Source organism: Protobothrops mucrosquamatus, unplaced genomic scaffold (genome assembly GCF_001527695.2).
Source record: "Protobothrops mucrosquamatus isolate PMUCROS unplaced genomic scaffold, P.Mucros_1.0 scaffold95, whole genome shotgun sequence".
Taxonomy (NCBI): domain Eukaryota; kingdom Metazoa; phylum Chordata; class Lepidosauria; order Squamata; family Viperidae; genus Protobothrops; species Protobothrops mucrosquamatus.
Window position 1 is genome coordinate 1,850,180 of NW_015386470.1, and position 21,245 is coordinate 1,871,424.

General features: G+C 37.3%; 2 protein-coding genes across 3 annotated transcripts in view; both read right to left on the reverse strand.

Moving 5' to 3' along the window:
- Positions 1-10,526, reverse strand: part of LOC107284490 (vitamin D3 hydroxylase-associated protein) — a 26,642-nt gene extending 16,116 nt beyond the window's left edge. The window contains exons 1-4 of one of the 2 annotated variants that reach the window (XM_015812555.2): positions 10,428-10,526; positions 3,335-3,414; positions 2,329-2,594; positions 1,151-1,264 (exon numbers count right to left, since the gene is read on the reverse strand). In XM_015812555.2, the coding sequence (XP_015668041.1) occupies positions 1,151-1,264; positions 2,329-2,559 (345 nt within the window). In that variant the 5' untranslated portion in view covers positions 2,560-2,594; positions 3,335-3,414; positions 10,428-10,526. Of the gene's footprint in view, positions 1-1,150; positions 1,265-2,328; positions 2,595-3,334; positions 3,415-8,226; positions 8,394-10,427 lie in introns of those variants that run through there. The other variant, XM_015812556.1, reaches the window with a different exon arrangement.
- Positions 10,527-14,555: 4,029 nt separating this feature from the next.
- The window catches only part of LOC107284491 (vitamin D3 hydroxylase-associated protein), a 32,931-nt gene continuing 26,241 nt past the window's right edge, over positions 14,556-21,245 (reverse strand). Inside the window, exons 13-15 of the mRNA XM_015812557.1 lie at positions 19,287-19,395; positions 16,214-16,359; positions 14,556-14,751 (exon numbers count right to left, since the gene is read on the reverse strand). Coding sequence (XP_015668043.1) covers positions 14,617-14,751; positions 16,214-16,359; positions 19,287-19,395 — 390 coding nt within the window. The 3' untranslated portion in view covers positions 14,556-14,616. The remainder of the gene's footprint in view (positions 14,752-16,213; positions 16,360-19,286; positions 19,396-21,245) is intronic.

Sequence of the window (21,245 nt, forward strand, 5' to 3'; positions counted from 1 at the left end):
CCTTCCCGGATCCGAGCGACTTTGTCATACAGATATTGTGCAAAATCCTCGGCCCTCCCCTCCAGAGGATCCCCCCCTCCCCTCAGTTGGAGGAGAGAGCGGGTCACCCTGAAGAGGGCGGCCGGGCGATTATCTGATGACGCGATGAGCGAGGAATAGTAGTTAGCCCTAGCCACCCTCATCGCCACTAGGTAGGATCACTACCACTTTTCAAAAGAATATAAATATAAAATCATACACATATGTGCACATACATATACATATGCTATATATAATTATGGAAATCATGTACACAAAATAAAATAAAATAAACTGGAGCAAATTTTAACTAATTCTAGTTGTATAGTACAATGTGGATACATGTGTGCATGCAGGCATACACACACATACACACACATACACACACATACATTTTTGGTAGGGAATAAATTAAGAAAGGGATTGGCAACTTTTGCAGACTGATGGACATATTTGGAATTTGTGGGCATTTTCACCAAATGGTAGACCTAGCCTTTTGTGGAATATTAAAAAGCATCCATTTTCTATGATTGTTACAACATTCAAAGCCATTTTGTATTTCCACTTGACTATTTTCATTCCTCTTATTTATGATGTATTTTTAATCCTAACTGTATGCCACCTTGAGACATATGGAATTAGCAGGTTTTATAAATTGAATAAATTTATATGTTTAATTGCAAATGAATAGAGAATGTTGATATCAAGTTTCAGCTTTTTCTTCATTTTCATTATTTCAACTTCTTTTGAAAAAAAAATAAAAAGACAGGCTAGAAAGACTGACGGGTAGCCAAGTGCTACTGGGCATACTTTTTTTTTTCTTTATTTGTGTCAGAAATATCTTCAGATTATAGACATATACCGCTCAACACACAGCAGGTAGAATAAGTATAAAATAGGTCAGAGAGAAATAGCCCATTTAAAAAAGTATGTAAAATAAATAGAATTAAAACTAGATGACATTCGCCAGTATTGGGCCACAGAGATAGCATTTTCTCTCACCAGCATGAGGTCTTCTTCTGTCATGTTGAAAGACATGTTATGCACTGTGGTATATATGAGATGGACATACTGGTGTATGTGAACAATATTTCATTCTGTACCTATGTTCTGTGTTTTCAACTATGCTCACCTTTTCCATATAGGTGTAGAGGACCACATCTGGAGACAAAGTGTCTTCTTTCAGCTTCTGAACCAGTTCCACCAGAGGCAGAGAAAGGATGTCACCTGTTGGTATCCCAGGGTTCTGTAATGAAAGGGCACAGTACAACACTCCCCATAGATTTGATAGAGCAGATGCATAGCTTTTTTGAGAGAGGGCAGACGGGCTAAGTGGCTATTGATGGCAAGCCAGCAACCATAAAAATAATGGATCATATCAGGACACTGAAAAACTGAAGAAGCTTCTTGGATGTAAAGCAAAACTTTTGCAAAGAAAAAAAAACCAAGGCAGTCCAGTTGCCTTTGAGACAAACTTTGGCATAACCATGACTTGGATGATTGAGAATCTCAATAGATATCAAGACTAAATTTTTACCTAATTTCATTGACATTTAATTTCATTAAAATTAAACACAAGGTAAATGCTTATTTTACAGACATGCATTTGACTTTTTTTTCCCCTTCTATCTCATTACAGTTACCATCACGTTAAATTTTGGGATGGGTCTTGGGAGTTGTTCCAAGGTTTTCATGGGCCACATCTGACCTTTAAAGCTCCAAGTTCTGCACCTCTGCTGTAGAACATAGGTACTGCAAATCTTTTGAGAGACTTTTCTGTTCTACTTGACCCAACTTTCATTTTGTGTCTACTAAGAAGATAAACTGTAAGATATGACAGTAGCATACCACAAATGGCTCCTCACCCTAAATGTGGGCACCCAAATTGCCACTTAATTCAGTAGCAATCCTTTTGGTTAAAGTTGTATTTAAAAGTAAACTTCACCCCATGAAAATTTTCAGAAGTCCCTCTCCTCCATGTGTAGTCATGAAATATCCTTCACTTTTACTTAAAAGAGAGATAGTGATCAACCCAACCTTAATAACAAGAGCCAAACAACAGGAAAATAACAAAAATCAAAATTTAGTAGTGTAGTAAATATCCATTCATAATTATTTACTAAAATTCTATCTTATCCATTAGCCTATTAGTCCAACTCCTGTAAACTCAAAAAAATATATTTAAATACGCACTTACATAAACATTAAATATAATAAGTAAATGTAAAATGTAATAAGTACAAGTAACACATGTAATAAGTACTTATACAAGTACTTATAATGTACAAGAAATAGTTAGGAAACATGTACCTGGCTTTTAAATGCCTGCACTGATTTTTCCATTTCTATCAAGCCACGATCCCTTTGTCTTCTTGTTTCTTCTATTTGTTTTTTAATCCTTTTCTGGCCTAACCATTTCAGTACAAAATAAAATGCAGTTGTACCACAGGTCAGAATCACAGCAGTATAAAGATGGGTTTTATCCTGAGGCCAGGATTGCTTCAACCATTCTTGGAATATAGTGGGTGCTTCTTGCAGCATTCTGGAACCAAATCTATGGACAATTTTTGGAGACTCTGAAATGCAGGGGAAAGCTAATATGAAGTCCATCTGAGACCATTACAACAAGATACACAGCATTGGCTTGTTGAAGTCCTAACATGTTATAAGAAATATCCTGTTCATATTCAATTGCAATATTTCCATCCTTGCAACATGCTAAAGTATTTCAGGAGAATGCGAAACTTATCTCCGCTTTATTGACTATTGATGCCCCTGGTCAAGAGGTGTGCCTTTACTGCATATGTATAATTTTAAGCTTAGCCTGGAGCAAACACAACCTCTGTGAATAACAATAATTAACAAGAATACCAAGAACAATATGGGTGAACTTTGGCCAGGAAAGCACAGATGTTCAAACGTAGCCCCAAAGAACTTAATAGCCTTCAGATAGCATGACAGGATAAGAAGCATCAATGTGGACAAATGTAGACAAAAGAGCTTCAAACTTTATTAGGAGAGGGAAACACTAGTAACTGAAGGGAAAGAACCAGAAATTTTGTCTAAAACTGATATATATTAATCAACTGCTTATATGGGAGGGGGGGGGTCAAAAGAGAGAGCCCAAAGATAACCTCACCTAACCCTGAGATAAAAAGATGGTCAGAGCATTTTGGTAAACAACAGTGTTTATGGACACCCTCAGACTTCTGAGATAACATTCTGTGACCACCAGGCAGACCATGTTTGGCTGCTGGTATCATCCCTTCAAAGATAAAAAAAATTGTAGACACGCCATACCAAAGAAATTGCTTACCTGGGCGTTATCAGTCACTGCTTTCTGCCTGCTGTTTTCACTGAGTTTGTGAGTTCAGCCCTTTCTTTCTCACTGATCACCTTAAAATATAAGAATAAATTGTATGGCTTGGGAGTAGTTAGAGATAAACATGCTCAGGAGTCTGAATTAGGTCAAGAGTTTTGTCACGGTATGTGATAAAAATTGCAAGATGAATTCAACTAAAATCTGAACTCCAAAATCTCACTTCAGATTTGAATTTCTAAATAAGTCATAACACTTACCCTTCACAGTATTGACTGGAATTATACATAAAATTACAAACACAACCACACCATAGAACTTCTCATTCTTTGTTAAATAATAACTAGCGTGGGATTTAACCTTTTTAAAAATTTGAATAAATAAGTTAGATAGGCAAGCATGGGTTTTTTTTGGTTTTATTACATATCTAATGGTTTATGTTTTGTGGGATATCTCTATAATATTTTTGCGCCTTCAGTTTCTATAAAGTCATAATCTTTAAAAAAAAGCAGTTATCAATAAGAGTTTGGATTACTATTATTTTAGAAAAGAAAAGTCAATAAGTTACATGCTGAAAGCTTTTGCCTCCTCATCTCTCTAGCATATTCCTGTGTGTGAAAAACTAGTATTTCTAATGCTGGGGAAAGTAAGTTCATACACATTTAGGCTTAATTATATTGAAGGTATGAGCATCTTCATCTCCATGCTAATCTTTTGCTTCTTTCTTTTTGTTCAATATCAAAAGCAATGTTCTTACATATCAGTGATTTCCATAATATGGTCAATAACCGTAAAAGTATAGGTGACCATACATCCTAATGCTGTTTAATCCCTAAATAATATTTCATAAGAGATGTACTACATTCCTCCTCTGGGGAAAACTGAATAGCAGTTAAAATAGTAAGTATAGTATAGCTACCATGTAATACAGAAGCACAGCATAATTTTTAAAAGTTTTCTTCAGTGTTCCTTTCACAAGTTCAGTTCAGAAACTCAGCAGGTTATATGAAATAATGCAGTTGTCCATGAACCACAAAGCTGAGCCATAATATTTGAAACAATGGCACAGCCTTATTTCTGGGCAACTCTTGGAATACCTTAAATCTACAAAAGATTTCCTGAGGTAATTTCTGCAGCAATATATCATTTGGTGGGAAAAGCTTCTATCCAACCAGAAAATCCATTGACTATACCAAAAAATAATTGATATCTTCAAATGTTTGGGTAGTTTGTCAATATGATCCAAATATACTATATTTCATGGTTCCATTCACCTATGTCCTTGTAAGTATTGAGAGTATGGTATTATTCTGAGTGCTCTAGTGTCAGCCCCACTAGATAGACCACGCCAGGAAATCAACTCTACAGGAATGCAAAATTTATTTTTATTGAGATTGTCTATAATAACAGAATCTTGCAAGTCTGATTGTGTTATATTTCCTTCCCTTATTACTCTAGTGAACCGGGGAGTTGTCTATTAGACTCACCTCCGAATATAAAATTATACCAAACTTAAACATTATTTCATTCTTTTTGTCTAAGCAAATGTTATTGCATATTTTCATCAAGATCATATTTCTTATTAATATGCAAACAAAAGGTGCAATTGTGCACTATTCACCCTCTCCAAAAGGTTTCTTCTCTCTTCTCCAGAAAGCCAGATTGGTGTAGTAATTAAAATATCAGGCTAGAAACTGGCAGACCATGAGTTCTAGCCTTCGTTAGGGACCGAAAGCCAACTGGGTGACCTTGAGCCAGTCACTCTCTCTCTCAGCCCTAGGAACAAGGTAATAGCAAACCACTTATGCAATCTTACCAAGAGAATTACAGGAACTTGACTCCTGATTTCTTCCTGTACCACACAGACTCAAAGGAACCAAAACAAAAATAATTTTTAAAATCCCCACTCTTCTCCAAATTGTTCCTTAAACTGTCTAAGACCACCTGAAGAATTCCCAGGACTCCTGGATAGACTTCATTTACAACACCTAAGAAACCTCTGTAATGGGGATGTAAAAGGTCTACTTTTCCAAATAATTTGTTGTATCTGAGCAAGTGTAAGCCCAGGTTGTACAGTGGTGATTCCTGCCAGATTATCTATAGAGTATCTCTATATGTATCTCTATAAAGTCTATCAAATTTCTTCTTGTTGTGGTGGACCCTCATCTTTGAATAGGGCCAAAAGCCTTAAGAAATGTAGTGAACTCTCCATGACTTAAATACATTCCAACAATGGTTTGTATACTTTGTAGATTCCATCTAAAAGATCACCCTTAAATGGGCTTTCTTGTCAACACTCTTTGAGCGTCCACAGAGGTGATTTCTGTGATGGGATGCATAGTTAACTTTCCTTGCAAGAAGTAACCTAGTGAAAGACTCTATATACAAGTCTTCTTTCTAATGGATTGTGTGGGAAAAAAATTAAGGAATTTGAGTATTAATAAATGTTTTAGCCTGGAGCCCCTGCATATAGTCAGAGTGATAAACTGTAGTAGCAAATATTTAACAAGCAAGAAGGAAGCAGTTTCCTCATTGTATTAATCTGTTAGATACAAGAGGAAATGGACTCAATTGTTAGAGCATGAGGAAGGTTTTGCAATTACATAATTCTAAAACAAATATTTGTCTTTGGGTTTTCTCTGTAATCAGTCAAATATTTATGTGAATTTACTTTCTTATTGTTCAATTAAAAATACAGCCTATTTTCTTTGTATTAGGGCGTTGCCCATGGGATGTGACTAAACATGTGCATGTGTGCTTGACCTGGATATGCAAACCCATAGTAAACTGTTTGGAGACTAAATTATTGCATTTTGCTTGAAAAGGCAAAATGGACCTCATCTTGAGAAAACTTGTAAGCTGAGATTTTTCTTCAACAATTGTAACAGGGATCATCACTGCAAGCCTGACTGCAGCAGGAAAAATCAAATCCTTCACGACTGTTATCAGAAGAGAGAAACCAAGAGAGAGTTTTAATTAGTCAACCTGTTGTTGATGCATTTGCTTCTTTACTGTATTACAATCAGAATTGCTTTTAGTTCATTTCCTCATTACAGGTAGTCCTTGCTAGACCTCACTTGCTGACCGCAATTGAGACCAGCAATTCTGTCATTAAGCAATACGGTCATAAAGTGAAAACTCACTTGACCGACAACTCATGACATCAGTTCTGGTTGCAGCCATTAAGCAAATGACCCATGGTCATTAAGCATGACATAACCTGAATGACTTTGTTTGTGGGAAGCTGGCAGTGAAGGGTGCAAATAGTGATCACATGACTATGGGATACTGCAACCATTATAAATGTGAACTAGTTGCCAAGCATCTGAATTGCTGTCACCTGAATGCAGGAAAACTGCAATGGCTACAACTTTGAGGACTGGTAATAAGTCTTCTTTTTAAGTGCCATCGTAACTTTGAACAATAGTTGAACAAGTGGTCAGTAAGCAGGGACTACTTGTATTGCCTTTAACACATTTATTTTAGAAGCAGATTCAGTTATTTCAATTTGTAATTCTGCTACTTGTCTTTATAAGAGATAACCCTTAGGTTATTTCTTAAATCTTGCAAAAAAAAAAAAAGCCCTTTTTAATCAATTGTGGCCTTCAAAATTTCTGTGATCTTTCTGGTATCATCTAGTTTGGTCTGTAAAACACTATTTAACCTCCAAACCAAGAATATAATAAAATATTTTTCACAAAATCCTACTTTTTTTTCTTTTAGGCTCAGAAAAGTTTATATAAGCGTAGTTGAAAAATCTATTCTCGTATAATTGAGATGGCAGAGACAAATTTGGCTTAAGAAACTGTAAGCAGGCAAGTCTCCTTAAAGATGCAAATTTATCCTAACTCTAAAAAACCAATCTCAATCTCTTTATACTTCAGCTGGTCTAATATTAGCCTTAATGCTAAATGACCCCATATTTGTGTACAACTGATCTAATTCAAGTTCCTATTTTAGCCTTTCTGATAGCCTTTATGTACACCTATTTAATATGCCACCTTTAATTTGTACCCACTCAAGATAGCATACATAATGCTCCTGCCTATTTTCCCAACAAGGTGAGTTGGGCTACAAGATGTTGTGCTGAGTGTAAAACCAGCTTTCAAACGAGGTAAAAGAATTGTGACTTTTCCTATGTGTTTGAAGAACAGTAAGCCAGGGATGGATCTGTCAAATACTTGACAATTTATAGCCAGAAATTATTTTTTTAAAAAAAGCTCAAACAAATGTTACTATCTTAGTTTGAGAACACAGGAGGAAGATTGCCCCCTTAGTACTGAAAACTGTTACTAAGAATTCTCATATCTGAGGACATGCAGCTTACTTAAAAGAATTCACTGAAGATTTTCCCAACCTTGGCAGCTTTAAAATGTTTGGGCTTCAACTCCCACATTGACAAACACTGGCTTAGTGTATTAAGCATGTTAAGACTAATTTGTAATGTAAAATAACCACAAACAGTTCTTAGAAGGGAACATTATCCAAAACCTCTTACAGCTAGCTACATTCTAGAAAGCAGGCCAAAGAACACAATTTTGCTGTCAATTCCAACACTAAGGGAGGCAGAGAGGGGGAGGGAAGGAAAAATAATGCTTTTAAAGTTTTCAAAAATAACTTTGTTAGATTTTCTACTAATTTTGTTCTTCTGCAAACAATACAAGTTTTCTTTGTAGTTCTAGATTTTAAACACACATTTCAGCAATGAAACATGAAGACTATCAAAAACAAAAACAATGCATTTACACTAGATCACTTCCCCATCCTCATATTCTCCAAGTATCAACTCTTCCCTTCTCTGGAGCTACTAGATACAGTTATTCTGTATCTAGACTGCTTATTTCCCTATGATCCCGAATCACTCAGCGCTTTCTAGTGAATTACCACACCTCTTGAGTTCAAAACTCATAATATCCACACTTGTCCTTTGTTCAGGTTCCTCAATGCCACTGGAAGCTTTCTACTGGACTCCAGCAGATTCCAGGAGAATTGCAGAAGGTTTCAAGATCATTTCACCTTCTAGCATTTTGTTTCTGTTCAACCCTTCATTGTGTAATCCTTCTAGTTCTACCCTTTAGGTGGATATCTGATCTTTGTCAAAAAAATAGATTCCACATAAGAGAATGTTGGCACAGTCTGCCAGTTCAAACAAGTCAAGGGCAGGGTTTCAACAACAGCTGTCTCTGTAGCAACACCCTCATCAGTTCAGACACAGAAACATCCAGTCATGTGAAGACTAGACTGGGTTTCTCAACCATGGCAACTTTAAGTTGCTGGCTTGGGATTTCTGGAAGTTGAAGCCCACCCATCTTAAAGTTGCCAGGGTTAAGAAACTGTGCTCTAATGTCTTCCTTCTTCTTGTCAATCACTGAATTGCCTATTGTGCAAGACAACCAAGCCACTCTCAGTTGCTTTATCATCATCAGGAGGGCAATAAAAATCACTGCAGACAGTAACAAGGAAGGCATTCAGCCAAGGAAACCAACACAATCCAAGAATTACATTAGAAGACATTTTGTGTCCAAGACTGAGGAAGGCAGCAGATGTCTGCTAAAGAATCAGTTGTCAAGACTACACTTTTCAGGCCAGAAAGTCTTTAAAGCACCTGTTGCATCATTTCTAAAAATGTTTCCTTTCAAGTGCACTTATTCCCTGTGCAAAGTGGTGATCACCTAGCTCTGTTTTGTTGCACATGATGTTCTCCACCATTTATACCAGAGGTCTGTCACCCATTGTAAGTTTAGGAATCTTTTTTGTGCAAAACCAGAGCAAAGTCAGTGAACAACATCTAACAATAGCTGACGGCTGCTGATAAATTTTAAAATCTTTACCTTACTCAATATACTGTAAGCATCCCATATTTAGTCTCTCAATCATTCAGATCATTTATAGAAAAAAATAAGATCATGATGCCAAGGGAGAAAAGGCATGAAAATTAGACTTTTCTTTCCTCCAGCTCTCTTTATAGGCAGAGCTGTATTATCTCTGCTTTTTTACTTCTTCTGTATAATTCACCTATTTTAGTGATCATTCATCTACTAATCTAGTCATTAAGATATTCTTTGTTGTGATTGCAGAATATAGTAAGGAATATAAGCATAGCATGACCAAAATTCTCTTTATTCAGGCATGTCAAACTGCCAGCCCACGGGCCGGATGTGTCACATCAAAACTGCGCCCACCCCATTACCGGCAATGAGGCAAAAGTGTGATACGTTGCGTGACATCACGTGACATCACAAATTTGACATGCCTGCTTTATATCTTGGCTTGGAATGTCTTGGAATTTTATCTATCTATCTATCTATCTATCTATCTATCTATCTATCTATCTATCTATCTATCTATCTATCTATCTACCTACCTACCTACCTACCTACCTACCTACCTACCTATCTATAACAACCGCTCATCTTACATCAAACTCTGGGTGGCTTCCAACCAACATTTAAAACAGTACAATTGTACAATATGGAGATATAACTATTAAAACCACAAATAATAAAACCCTGGCACCCTAATATTTTTAAAATTCACATAAATATTTATTTTATTGTGTTTGGGAGTGCACAATAATTATTATGCATTTCAGATTTCTTTTCCAGTAAGCACAACTTTTCATTCCTTTAATGTTTGGTTGTTTGTTCATCCTACAGTGCAGAACTAGTCTCCCAATTGTAATAAGCATGCAGAAAATACATTAACACTGCTAACAGAGCCTGCACTATCAATGCTAACCAATCCTACTTAGCTTCCAAGCCTAGACAAATGTGACCAGGCTTAGCACAACAAAAGCTCATTTTTCAGAAAGTAAAAAATAACCAAATTCCCTTCTAAACCTACGGAAAAGCCACCCGCATTACATATCCAATGCTGCGTTAGTACCCAACTACTGTATTTCAAACTTTGTCTTCTCAAACACTCAAAATGCTGCCCCAACTTTCAAAATGAAGTTCAGCCCTGTGGTAGACGCTCACATGATGACAGCACACGTAATACAGAGAAGAACAAAAACCACACTTTTCGGTTATCTTTTGTAAGCATAAACACTAGCAAGATTCTTCGATATATCTTTCTTATATGAGGTTACCTTTCAGTAGAAGAGTTCAGCTAAGCAGACAGAATACATTACGTTTGCTGACTAATGTAACTGTGGCTGGAGCCAAGCACGTTTAATACTTCAACCACACCCAGTTCTCTAAAAGGAGCCTATTGAACGAAGCTTGATAAGAGCATAACTATCAGATATTCTGCTATCAGTGCCTTGCTACATGTAACAACACAGATGCATGTGTAGGGGGTGGGATAATCTTTGCATTACTGTGAATAAGTGGAAGGAAAGTAAGGGAACTATGCTTTATCTGGCCTGGGCAAAAATCAAAATAATACTCAATGATGTAAGAATTAACTGGAACTTGAGCTTTAGGGTTGAAGATAGTTCATTGATTTCACAGAGTAGCAAATGCAAATTATTATTTTTACTGTTATCCAGCAAAAAACATAGTTGCCTGGAAGCTAGGAAAAGTGACCTACTAGAAAGGAAGAGTCATACCAGCCTAATGTTTCTCAACCTTGGCAACCTTTCTCAACCTTGGCAACCTTGGCAACTAAGATGTGTGGACTTTGACTCCCAGACGTTTTCAGCCAGCATGCTGAGAAACACTGCTGAGGTTGAGAAACACTCATGTAGCCAATCAGAGCTAGGGCTTCTACTAGAAAGAAATGAAATGCTGGAGACTATCTACAGAACCCTAAAGAGCTTAAGGCAACTCAAGTTGGAGAGAAGAAATTTTGAATCAATGTTGGGAAACAGATGAGACGTGCATTTGCAATGGGCTAGGAATGGGGGGAAGACTATATCATCTGTTCTGCTCTCAAGAAATAGTGAGTTGCCCATACTGACTATGGACCAAGCAGAATGCATGAATCTGTGCTAAACATCTAAGGGAAAGTCTTTCATAATGCCTAGATCAAGCACTTATTATGGGAAGTAGCTACAGGCAGCGGCCCCATTTGTTTGTATCAAAAACTGTCAAGAACATTCATAATCATGTCCTTTTATTCTCCCCTGCCCTCCTCTGATTGTACAAAGTAGGGAAGTATAATCATCCACTTACTTTTTTTATGCTCCTTTTGTTCTTCTTTTCCCCGTTCACTTTAGTGTGCCGAGACCAGCTCTTCTCTTATGCGCATTAAGAAATCATCCATGATCTTTAATGACCACTATCGGGTTGGGAATGTGGTATTACTTCATAATGTCAGAAAAATACTGGAGGTTGAGAAAAGTAATTCTAGACACTGGCTTTCTCAATGTTAAGGCATTGCTGGTGAAAGAATGCTGAAATGAAAACGAATCAGCATCCTGCACAAAAGCTATTTGCTTCTTTTTTCAAAACAACTGTGTTTAACTTTGATCTTTCTCTCAAGCGGCAGGGAGAGTATTTAAGAGAAAGACATATGGGGAGGGACTTCACACTATTAGCCTTTTCAGTCTCAAAACTCTCAGAATCAGTTTGGCAGTGATCCTTTTCTGCAACGTATTGTTGAAAAACAGAAAAATTACTGGTCAGTAACAAACAAAGACACTCAGTTCTCCAACATAGCTGACTGTCAACGCTGCAAATACTGTATATTCTTGCTTTGACAATATGCAGAACTGTCTGGTATTTATATAGTTAAATCAGGCAACAGTGAAAGCCGGGAAAAAGAAACAGGAAGTAAATCATGTCGTCCAAGTTAATTGGAAGATGTGAACCATGACCCCAAAATAAGGGAGGGAAAAATGCTTAATATGTATGTGTAACTACGGCGTCTCTGTAACCTTAATAATTGCTTTTAGGAAAAAATATGCCTGAAAGTCCTTTTAATGTTTCGTTAATCAGACACATGACAAAAGCTATTTGCTTCTTTTTTCAAAACAACTGTGTTTAACTTTGATCTTTCTCTCAAGCGGCAGGGAGATTATTTAAGAGAAAGACATATGGGGAGGGACTTCACACTATTAGCTTTTTCAGTCTCAAAACTCTCAGAATCAGTTTGGCAGTGATCCTGTTCTGCAACGTATTGTTGAAAAACAGAAAAATTACTGGTCAGTAACTGGTAGTCACATCTCCTGCAGCAACAAGGGGGTTTTCATCCTCACTCCATTCAAGTCAAAGAAAGAAAAGGAAAAGGAAAAAGAAGGACAAACACGTGGTTTGCACATAGCTAGTCCCTTACAGAAGTAGGAAATTGATGAAATCTTGTCAATTGGCTACTGAGGAGGATCTGCCAAGCCACAAAACCATCACTCCCTTTAGAAGAACAGAAACTCAGAACCCAAGAGGAAGCAGGAGTTCTGCAGATTTCCAGCCTATAAATGAACAAACAAACAAAGACACTCGGTTCTCCAACATAGCTGACATTATCGTCTCAGAGACATGCAGAGCTGCTTTCTTACTAACTAAGAATCCTTGAGAGAAAGTGTGCTCAATTGAGACACTGATAATGCATGCCATCTAATTCTCAAGAGTTTCATGTATATCATTGCCCAGGTCTTTGGAGAGGACAACTAATGCTGCTTTCCTCCTTTCTGTTTCCATTGGGGTTTGTTTTCTTTGCCATCTTTGTTTTTTTTGTCTTTGCTGTTTGTGTTTTTTGTCTTTTGTGCTGTTTTTTTTTCTATTGGTTTTTTTTTTATTTTAAAATGTTTTAACAATTGGGAGTCAAGCAGCATATAAATTTAATAAATTAGTACTTATTATTATCATATGCTTTATCTAAGTTAACAAAATGTACAATAAACTTCCTCATGTTCATACAGTATATTTTTCAGTGACTTGCTGAAGAGCAAAAATCTGGTCTGCATAGTCCATGACATCAGAAAGTCAAACTGCACTTCTCAGAATTTGTTTACTGTCACTTCTGATCCTCTTTCAATCACAGTTCTGTCAAGCATCTGTCCAGGCACACTTAAACTAACCCCCTATAATTTTGGCTTCAGTCTTGCTGTCTATATTAGAGAACAATAATGGCACTCTTCTAATTGTCAGCCACATACACACATTAACCATCTTGTGGCATATACATTTATTAAATAAGCTAAACAAGATGAACAGTCATAAAGGATTAGAGTCAGCAAACTACATCTATATTTAAGCATATATGGAATTACAGTCTACACTTGCAGCCTTACCTTAAAAAAGACATTTTCACAGCATTTATGATTTGCTTTTCACTATATTTTTTCTTGAATACTAATATTGATACTATGTTTCAATTGCATTCTATGACACACCACTATTTCCCAAATGCTCCTTCCAGCATTTTTAATTCCATTTATTTTTCTGTAGACTTCTTCTGTAGCCCACTTCACCCATTTCCAAAATAATATTTTAATTCCATCTCAGCCTGAGAATCAATCTGCATTTTTCTGTGTACTTCTTTTAATTGTGACCACTCCTTATTCTCTTTGACTTATATTCTTTACAATGGTATTTTCTCTTTATGTACATGAATCTATCTTTCATCCTCATTTTAATATCATTATTAGATTAATTTTATTGATTCTTTTAGAGGCTTTTTTGATTCATTACTTCACCAAATATCCTTTTACAAATTTCCTTTAGCATAATTCCACAAATTTATGTGACATTCTGTATTATAATTCTTTTCACACTGATTCAGGCAACTTCCATATGATCTTTCCTTCTGTGTACTTTCCATTCATTCTTTTAGGAGATTAATCTATCTTTCATACAGAACTAGCACTTTCATTCCAGTTTTGCAAATATTTTTTTGGATTCAAAGGAACTGGGTGGCATCAGTTACCACAGTGATATCCTAGAATCATCGGACTGATTTGAAATTGTTGCAGGTTCAGCTGTTCAAGTTTACAGAAAAGACTTTTTATTGCACAATCAGCTTATCTCATTCACAGAATTTTACAGTGCAGAATTTGCTGACACTATCATTTCCCATTTATAACTTTCTCAAAAGTCCCATTAGTTGATGAAGGAAGGAATGACAGAATATTTGTATCACACCTTTGAAGTGATAGCATAATTCAAAGGTGTCTGTCTGAAAGAACCTGTTGTCCAGATGCTGTTATTTATCCTAATTACAAAACATTACCAAAAATTCTCTACTTTCTAAACCATATCTTCTTATCTCTCCATATCTTGTCTTGCTGAACATTGGTGAAAATATAACTGAGCTAACTCAGCAATAAACCGCATAAGTCAATAATAAAGTTTATTTAGAAAGGTCAACATTCCTTGCAGGCTTCTTTCCGATCAGGGTCATATTTTTCTCTTTCCCCATCTCTCATGGGAAACTCTCTCTACTTCTTTCATGAAGCGAAGACACAATTCTTCTTGCCATGGCAAGGCCACACACTGGACTGCTACAGGGAGCCCCACTGCATCTTCCACAGCCTATAGGAGAAACGCAAACAGTAAGACAATGTATTCATTACTTGGCGTATTCATCAGGCTTTTCAACTTCTCAAATCAGTTCTTGAACTCAATGTGACTTGAAGCTTAGCAGAAAGTAAGCAGATCTGCCTTCTTCAGTCCAGCATCCACCTATAACCATTGGCATGCTTACAAAGGCTGTACTATTAGAGATTTTGTGGCATACAACATAGGGCTGCCCAATGCTAAAATAATTCTTTAATCTGGATGTTGCAGCAAGATCAAGACTATACATAGCCAGCTAGATAGCAGCCTCTAGTCACTCTTGGCTGACCATAAAAAAAAGTAGAATTAGTATTTATAGTATCTACCACCAGAAAATCTTAGAAAGTAACAACCAGAACAACAGCAGCAAACTAGGCAAAGGAAGTGGCTGACTGATTATTGCTGCCAAGAATGGATGAACGGATGGATAGATGCATCTTAATTGCAATCATCAACCAGAAAAATAGAAGAAAAAATGTGAACACAGAAACAATTATTCTTTTAAATAAAGTTTAGTAACCTTTACATCATTATATCATTTGAATCTGATAACAAAGTTGTACAGACCTGACTTAGGGGTATACCATAAAGGCATAACTTCTTCTCCAATGAACATTTTCCATAGCAAAAAGTGCTCAAATGCAAATGCAGTCTGACCATATTACTGCCAACAATATTGTCATTTTCAATGAAGTCACCAGAATTCCCAACCTATTCAAAGCTATATCTTTGGCAGATTCCCCTCTTACAGGATTGTGCCAAACTATAGCTCAAATTCCCTTAAAAGAGATCAACGTCTTTTAAAACTCAGTAGGACCTATTTCAATTAAATAGATTCATTCTCAAATTAGAAAAAATATTCTTAAAGTACAGTTTTCTTTATTAATAACAGGGATCCAACTCAACCTCAACACAGCCAATGAATGAGGAGCGTCTCTGACAATTTGCCATGGCCAACTTACCAAGGCCAACTCACAACGGCCAACTTGCCATGGTCAACTTGCTGTGTGATAACTCATCACGGCCAGCGAGTTGTCGCCACGGGACAACTCGCTGCGGGAGAAGAGTTACACTAACATCAAAGAAAGGATGGAATAGAATCATTAAAGAAAGGGAGACAAAATGAGATGTGAATGACAAAAATTAAAATATGTTTTTATTTATTTTAAATAAATTAAATTGAATTGTTAAATTGTCCTGTGGCGAGTTCTCCTGAGGCACGTTGGCCATGGCGAGTTGGCTGCAGCAAGTTGTCCCATTCCGGAATGAAGCAACTTTGAATATTCCCCAAGAGACCGTTCTCCAAATTTCTTCAAAGTAAACGAGTCACCAAATTTCACTGAGTTCAGACAAGCAGCGAGGAAGGATCCATTCTGCTAAAGTTTTATAATATCTTGATTCCCATACATGGCAATTGCATTTCTTGCTGTTAACTGACCTCCTTCATTCTTTTATCCCAGAAGTCTCCATAGTGCCCTTTGTAATGCTTCAGCTCTTCTTCATCTGTTTGTGTAACTGTTGTGACTGGTACAACTCCAGCAGGAAAATTCAAGACATTGTATAGATGGGTATAAGTAGTAGCCACTGGAAAAGATACCATCTACAAGTTATTTATTTCTCAACAGGATCAGGCCATTGTTTTGTGACTGTAACATATTAATAGCATAACAGCACAATGCATTCTCCAGCCCACAGATGCTGCCCAATTCCATCCTCCACAAGCAAGGAGGCCAAATGAGGTGGATGCCACCAGCACCATCACAATCTGCTGGGAGTGATGCAGTTGCCCAGGGGGTGGGAGGCTGTGGCTTTTATGAGAAAATCAGCTAATAAAATATGTTGCATATGTGCTCAAGAGTTGCCCGCATCCCTCGTACCTTGTCCTGAAAGAGGGAGGATGGAAATGTAACCTTTTCAGAACAATTTTCCTTCTTATCACAGTTGAGGTCCACAACTGCTATATAACTACATGAATATAGTAACAAGCGAGCTGTGCTTCAGGGTAATAGCTTTCTGGTGAGGAAATTGGAACAATTTTCAAGTGTGGGAAAAGGTCTAGTGCTTGCAGAAAAATAGCATCATCTTCTCTTCGGGAATTTTTTTTTTTTTAAAATAAAAATAAAAATTGAGGAATAAGGAAATGAGCCTGAAATGTCAGGGCTGCCAGATGCTTGTCTTGCATTATTTTATCATTAGATAAAATAATCTGAAATGACTCTAAGAACAGTTGCAAAATTGTTCAGGGTGGATACTTAGGATTGTGCCATTTGGCAGCCATAAGCTGCTTGGGCCTCAAGGTAAATCTGGTGGAAAACAACTAGCTTAGCCTCCTCTCTGAAGCACAGTCCATCCCTTCACCTTGGCAACGACCTGTTTGGACTTGTTAGCACAGCTCCTGACTGATGAGTTCTCTATCGATGCCAGGACACCAAGTGCTTTCCTTTCTAAGGGTAGATCTCTGTGACACATACGTTCTATTTACAGATTTTTTTGTTGCTTCTGTCTTCAGTGTGAGACCTTCAGCCTTCCCTATCCTAGTTCATCCAATGTTTGATGTTCTTTGTTCATGCATCTAGCATTTCATTGATCTGCTGGTGATCCAATTTCAAAAAGAAAGGACTTGCAGTTCACCAGTGAACCCTAACAGAACTCCAAAGAGTATACTCAACCCATATCACTGCAGTTATTTAATTGTGCAGTGTCAGGTCCCCACCCATGAATGTTGAACCTGTTTTGCAAATTACTGGTGTTTTTACGTGTGTATAGGAAGTCAGTGCAAGGCCTGGGATGTGCCTTGTAGATCTAAACACACTTAGGGATTATGTGGAAAGGGATTTCAAAAGTGGGCAGGCAACACAGCAGTTCAGACCTAAGAAGAGGCAACTAGTAACTCAATAGTAGTAACTGTGAGAGGGACCTTGGAGTCCTAGTGGACAATCACCTAAATATGAGCCAGCAGTGTGCTGCAGCTGCCAAAAAGGCCAACACAGTGCTAGGCTGCATTAACAGAGGGATAGAATCAAGATCACGTGAAGTGTTAATACCACTTTACAATGCCTTGGTAAGGCCACACTTGGAATACTGCATCCNGGAGAAACTTCCTGACAGTGAGAACAATTAACCAGTGGAACAACCTGCCTCCAGAAGCGGTGAATGCTCCAACACTGGAAGTTTTTAAGAAGAGACTGGACAGCCATTTGTCCGAAATGGTATAGGGTTTCCTGCCTGAGCAGGGGGTTGGACTAGATGACCTCCAAGGTCCCTTCCAACTTTACTACTACTACTACTATTATTATTATTATTATTATTAAAGTGGGAAAATGTTCTCACCCCCATAGTGCACACTAGTAATTTGAGTGAGTGTCTTGCCAAAATGTAATAAAGCACAACAGATGGACCTCCTGACACCCCTTGTTCTGGTAGAAGGTAAAAAACAGCCCTTCTTATGCAAACCAAGAAAAAATGGGTGGGGATTGTCTTCAAAACAGGCTGGGGACAAGGTTCCTACCCTTGAGAAATAGGAAATGGACTATCTGCTCACAGGAGCAAGCAGGATATGAGGGTGAGTCTCAGAATGAGTTTACTGAACTGATGTACTTACCAATAGACACCCCTATCAACCAAGATCATATCTAACAAAGTAACATAGAGTATGTATGTACATATGTATGTATTTTCTGATTTGCCTGATAATCTGAAGAACTAAATTGATCAGTTCTGAATTGATTGTTATGTTTTATTATTAATCTATTATTTTATTGCATTACTGACATTATTATCTAGAAAGCAGCTCTATTTCCTTTACAATGTTACCTGCCAGAATCTGTTGCCTCACTTTTATTTTACTCTAATAGGAAGCTACATTTTGACTGTATCTTTTGATCATCCAACCAATACCCTCACCTGTAATAGGTTTCTTAATTCATTCTACATGCTTTCCCTGCAAAGAAGTTTTGAGGGCACAGATTGAAATTGGACTTAATGAGCACCTAGTTCACCATATTAGAGTGTTATATAATTTGATAGCTATAGTCTTCCTCATACTGACCTTTTATGATCCCCTCTTTCTATCTAATGCATCTATCCTTTCTTATAGTTTGTTTGTTTGCATGTATGTGTGTTTGTGTGTGTGTGTATACATACACCCATACACACACATTGTTTTAATATCTTCTATTTTTCATTTTTTAAAGACTGTGATGTATCTTCTATGCTTTTTAATTGACTGTACTCCACCTTCCTTATGCTTGTATATGACTATAATAAAGATTTGATTTGACTGATTAGTGATTAGTGGCATATGCGGCCTCATCTGACAGTGCCCTCCTCCCAATCAACTCAGGAGCTGAAGTGATCAAAAGAATGATAACAGAGCTACAAAAAGAAGGAGCAGTGCGCACAGTCCACCTAGCAGGACTATTTTTTCACACTTCTGGAATCTAACCCTTCTTAGAACGGGCATAAGAACAAAGGTACACAGAGAAAGTTACAGTGGGGTTATGATTTGATACCAAATAGTTTGCCAGCATATCCTAGATTAAAGGCTGGGCCCAAAGCAGGACAAAGCACAACATCCAGCTTCAACTTTTTCCATTCTGCAATGAATTCATCACGGTAAGCCTGGAAAAAAAGAAAACACAATGGGTGGAGTATAAGGGCATAATGCTACTTGATCAACGTGTTCAATTTCTTCCTTTATCCCATATAGGCCCCTATAGCTTCCAGGCACTAGATCAAGACTTCCATGGAAATTCCAGAAAAATGCAGAGTGGGGATGTACCATTGGATATAATCACCATACGGTGGATACCATACCCTACTCTGAGGGATGATTTTTCCCAGTAGCTTCATGTAAATATTAAACAATAGGGGCAGCTATCATGACTAGTGCACAAATAAGTAGTTGCTGGGTCAATCTCTTTTCCCTTTCTACAATTGACTGGAACTGTCCACTCAGGAAAAAGAACCACTGCAAGATAATCCTTCTAATTCCAAACTTCACAGGCAGTTCAGAAGGGTTACCATGGTTGATGATCTTGAAATCTGTTGAGATGTTGATTGTCCCTAGGATTACAGTCTCACCAGTCATTTCAATGGCCATCTACTAGCACAACCAAGGCAGTTTCCTCCCATGTCCAACAACTAATGGAAAGGAAAACAGATAACCCATTGGCTAGGACATTCTGTAGGTGATTTCCAACAACTTTTCCCGCAAGGGGAGATTGGAGACAGGGCAATAACTGTTAAAGATGCCTGAATCCAAGGAATGTATCTTAAGGACAGGAACAAACCAGACCTTCTTTCAAGACTGCAGACAATGTTCTCTCCCATAAAGATAGAGAAGCATTGGCTTCCTGGTAGGATTCTTGCAAGTTAGAGTAGAATGTTAAAAAAAAACACTGAAGTTTTTAGCTCTCAAAACTAAGGATAAAAAATTGATACGTGCTGAAGAAAGCTTCAGGCTTAAGCAAGTGCCACAAGCAGCAATTAGAGACTCCAAGTACAGAGAAACTGAAAGGTCCTTGGGACTTTATCTCTTTAATTTCTTTTCCCAACTTTTATCTATCTCTGATTTATCCAACTAATACCTTTCATCAGTTCACTTGTGGTAAAATATGTGTTCTTCCCATGAAATCAGGCCTTACATTCTAACATCTCAAAAAATTAAATTAGAATAATGTAGTCTCTCGTGACTGTTTGCAGGATCATTTCAAGATTTCAAATGTGAATGCTGATTTAATCAGCAAAATGGCCCTAATTCCAAAAGGCACAAAGGTCATATAATAAATATTACGGTTTTCTAATCTGAGATAATACTATTAGCAAATTCTGTGAATGTTTAACTTGCATCATTTATCCAATTGCATGTTATCTGACACTCCCAGTATGAGAGGGTATTTCTAAATGCATTTTTAAATGAGCTAGAGGTCATACAAAGCCTTGTTCTTAACAAATAAATCTCAGAAGCTCAACTAACCTAAACTTTGTGCAGTTTAATTTTGCAGTAATGTGCCTACTCAAGAAGTCTCCCCCAATCTTCTACTCCTTTCAGAAGTGCATAGCATCTCTATTGTCAAGGGTTATGGGAATTGTAGTCCCACCCATCTAAAGTGGCCAGATTCAAGAAGACAGTCAATGTTCCTTAACACTGGAAAAACAGAAAGTTAGGATGGAAGACAAGTGCTGATAGATTATTGTATTAAGGGTAGGTTATGAGTTAATAAATAACAAAAGTGGTAATTACATGAATGGTCTGGGCAAACAGATGTTGAAATGTAATAATACAATAGTAAGCGGCATGTTTACTTCTGCTTAGTTGGCAACTTGGTATATGCTTAGGAAAAAGTACAGTGAGGAAAGCATGGGACTTTACTGCAAGAAAGTCAGTTATGACTCTGCATGTGCTGGAATGCGCAGCTAAATAAAGAGTCAGGGAAATGTTGGCAGTAGCACTGCAGCTTCTCAGGGAG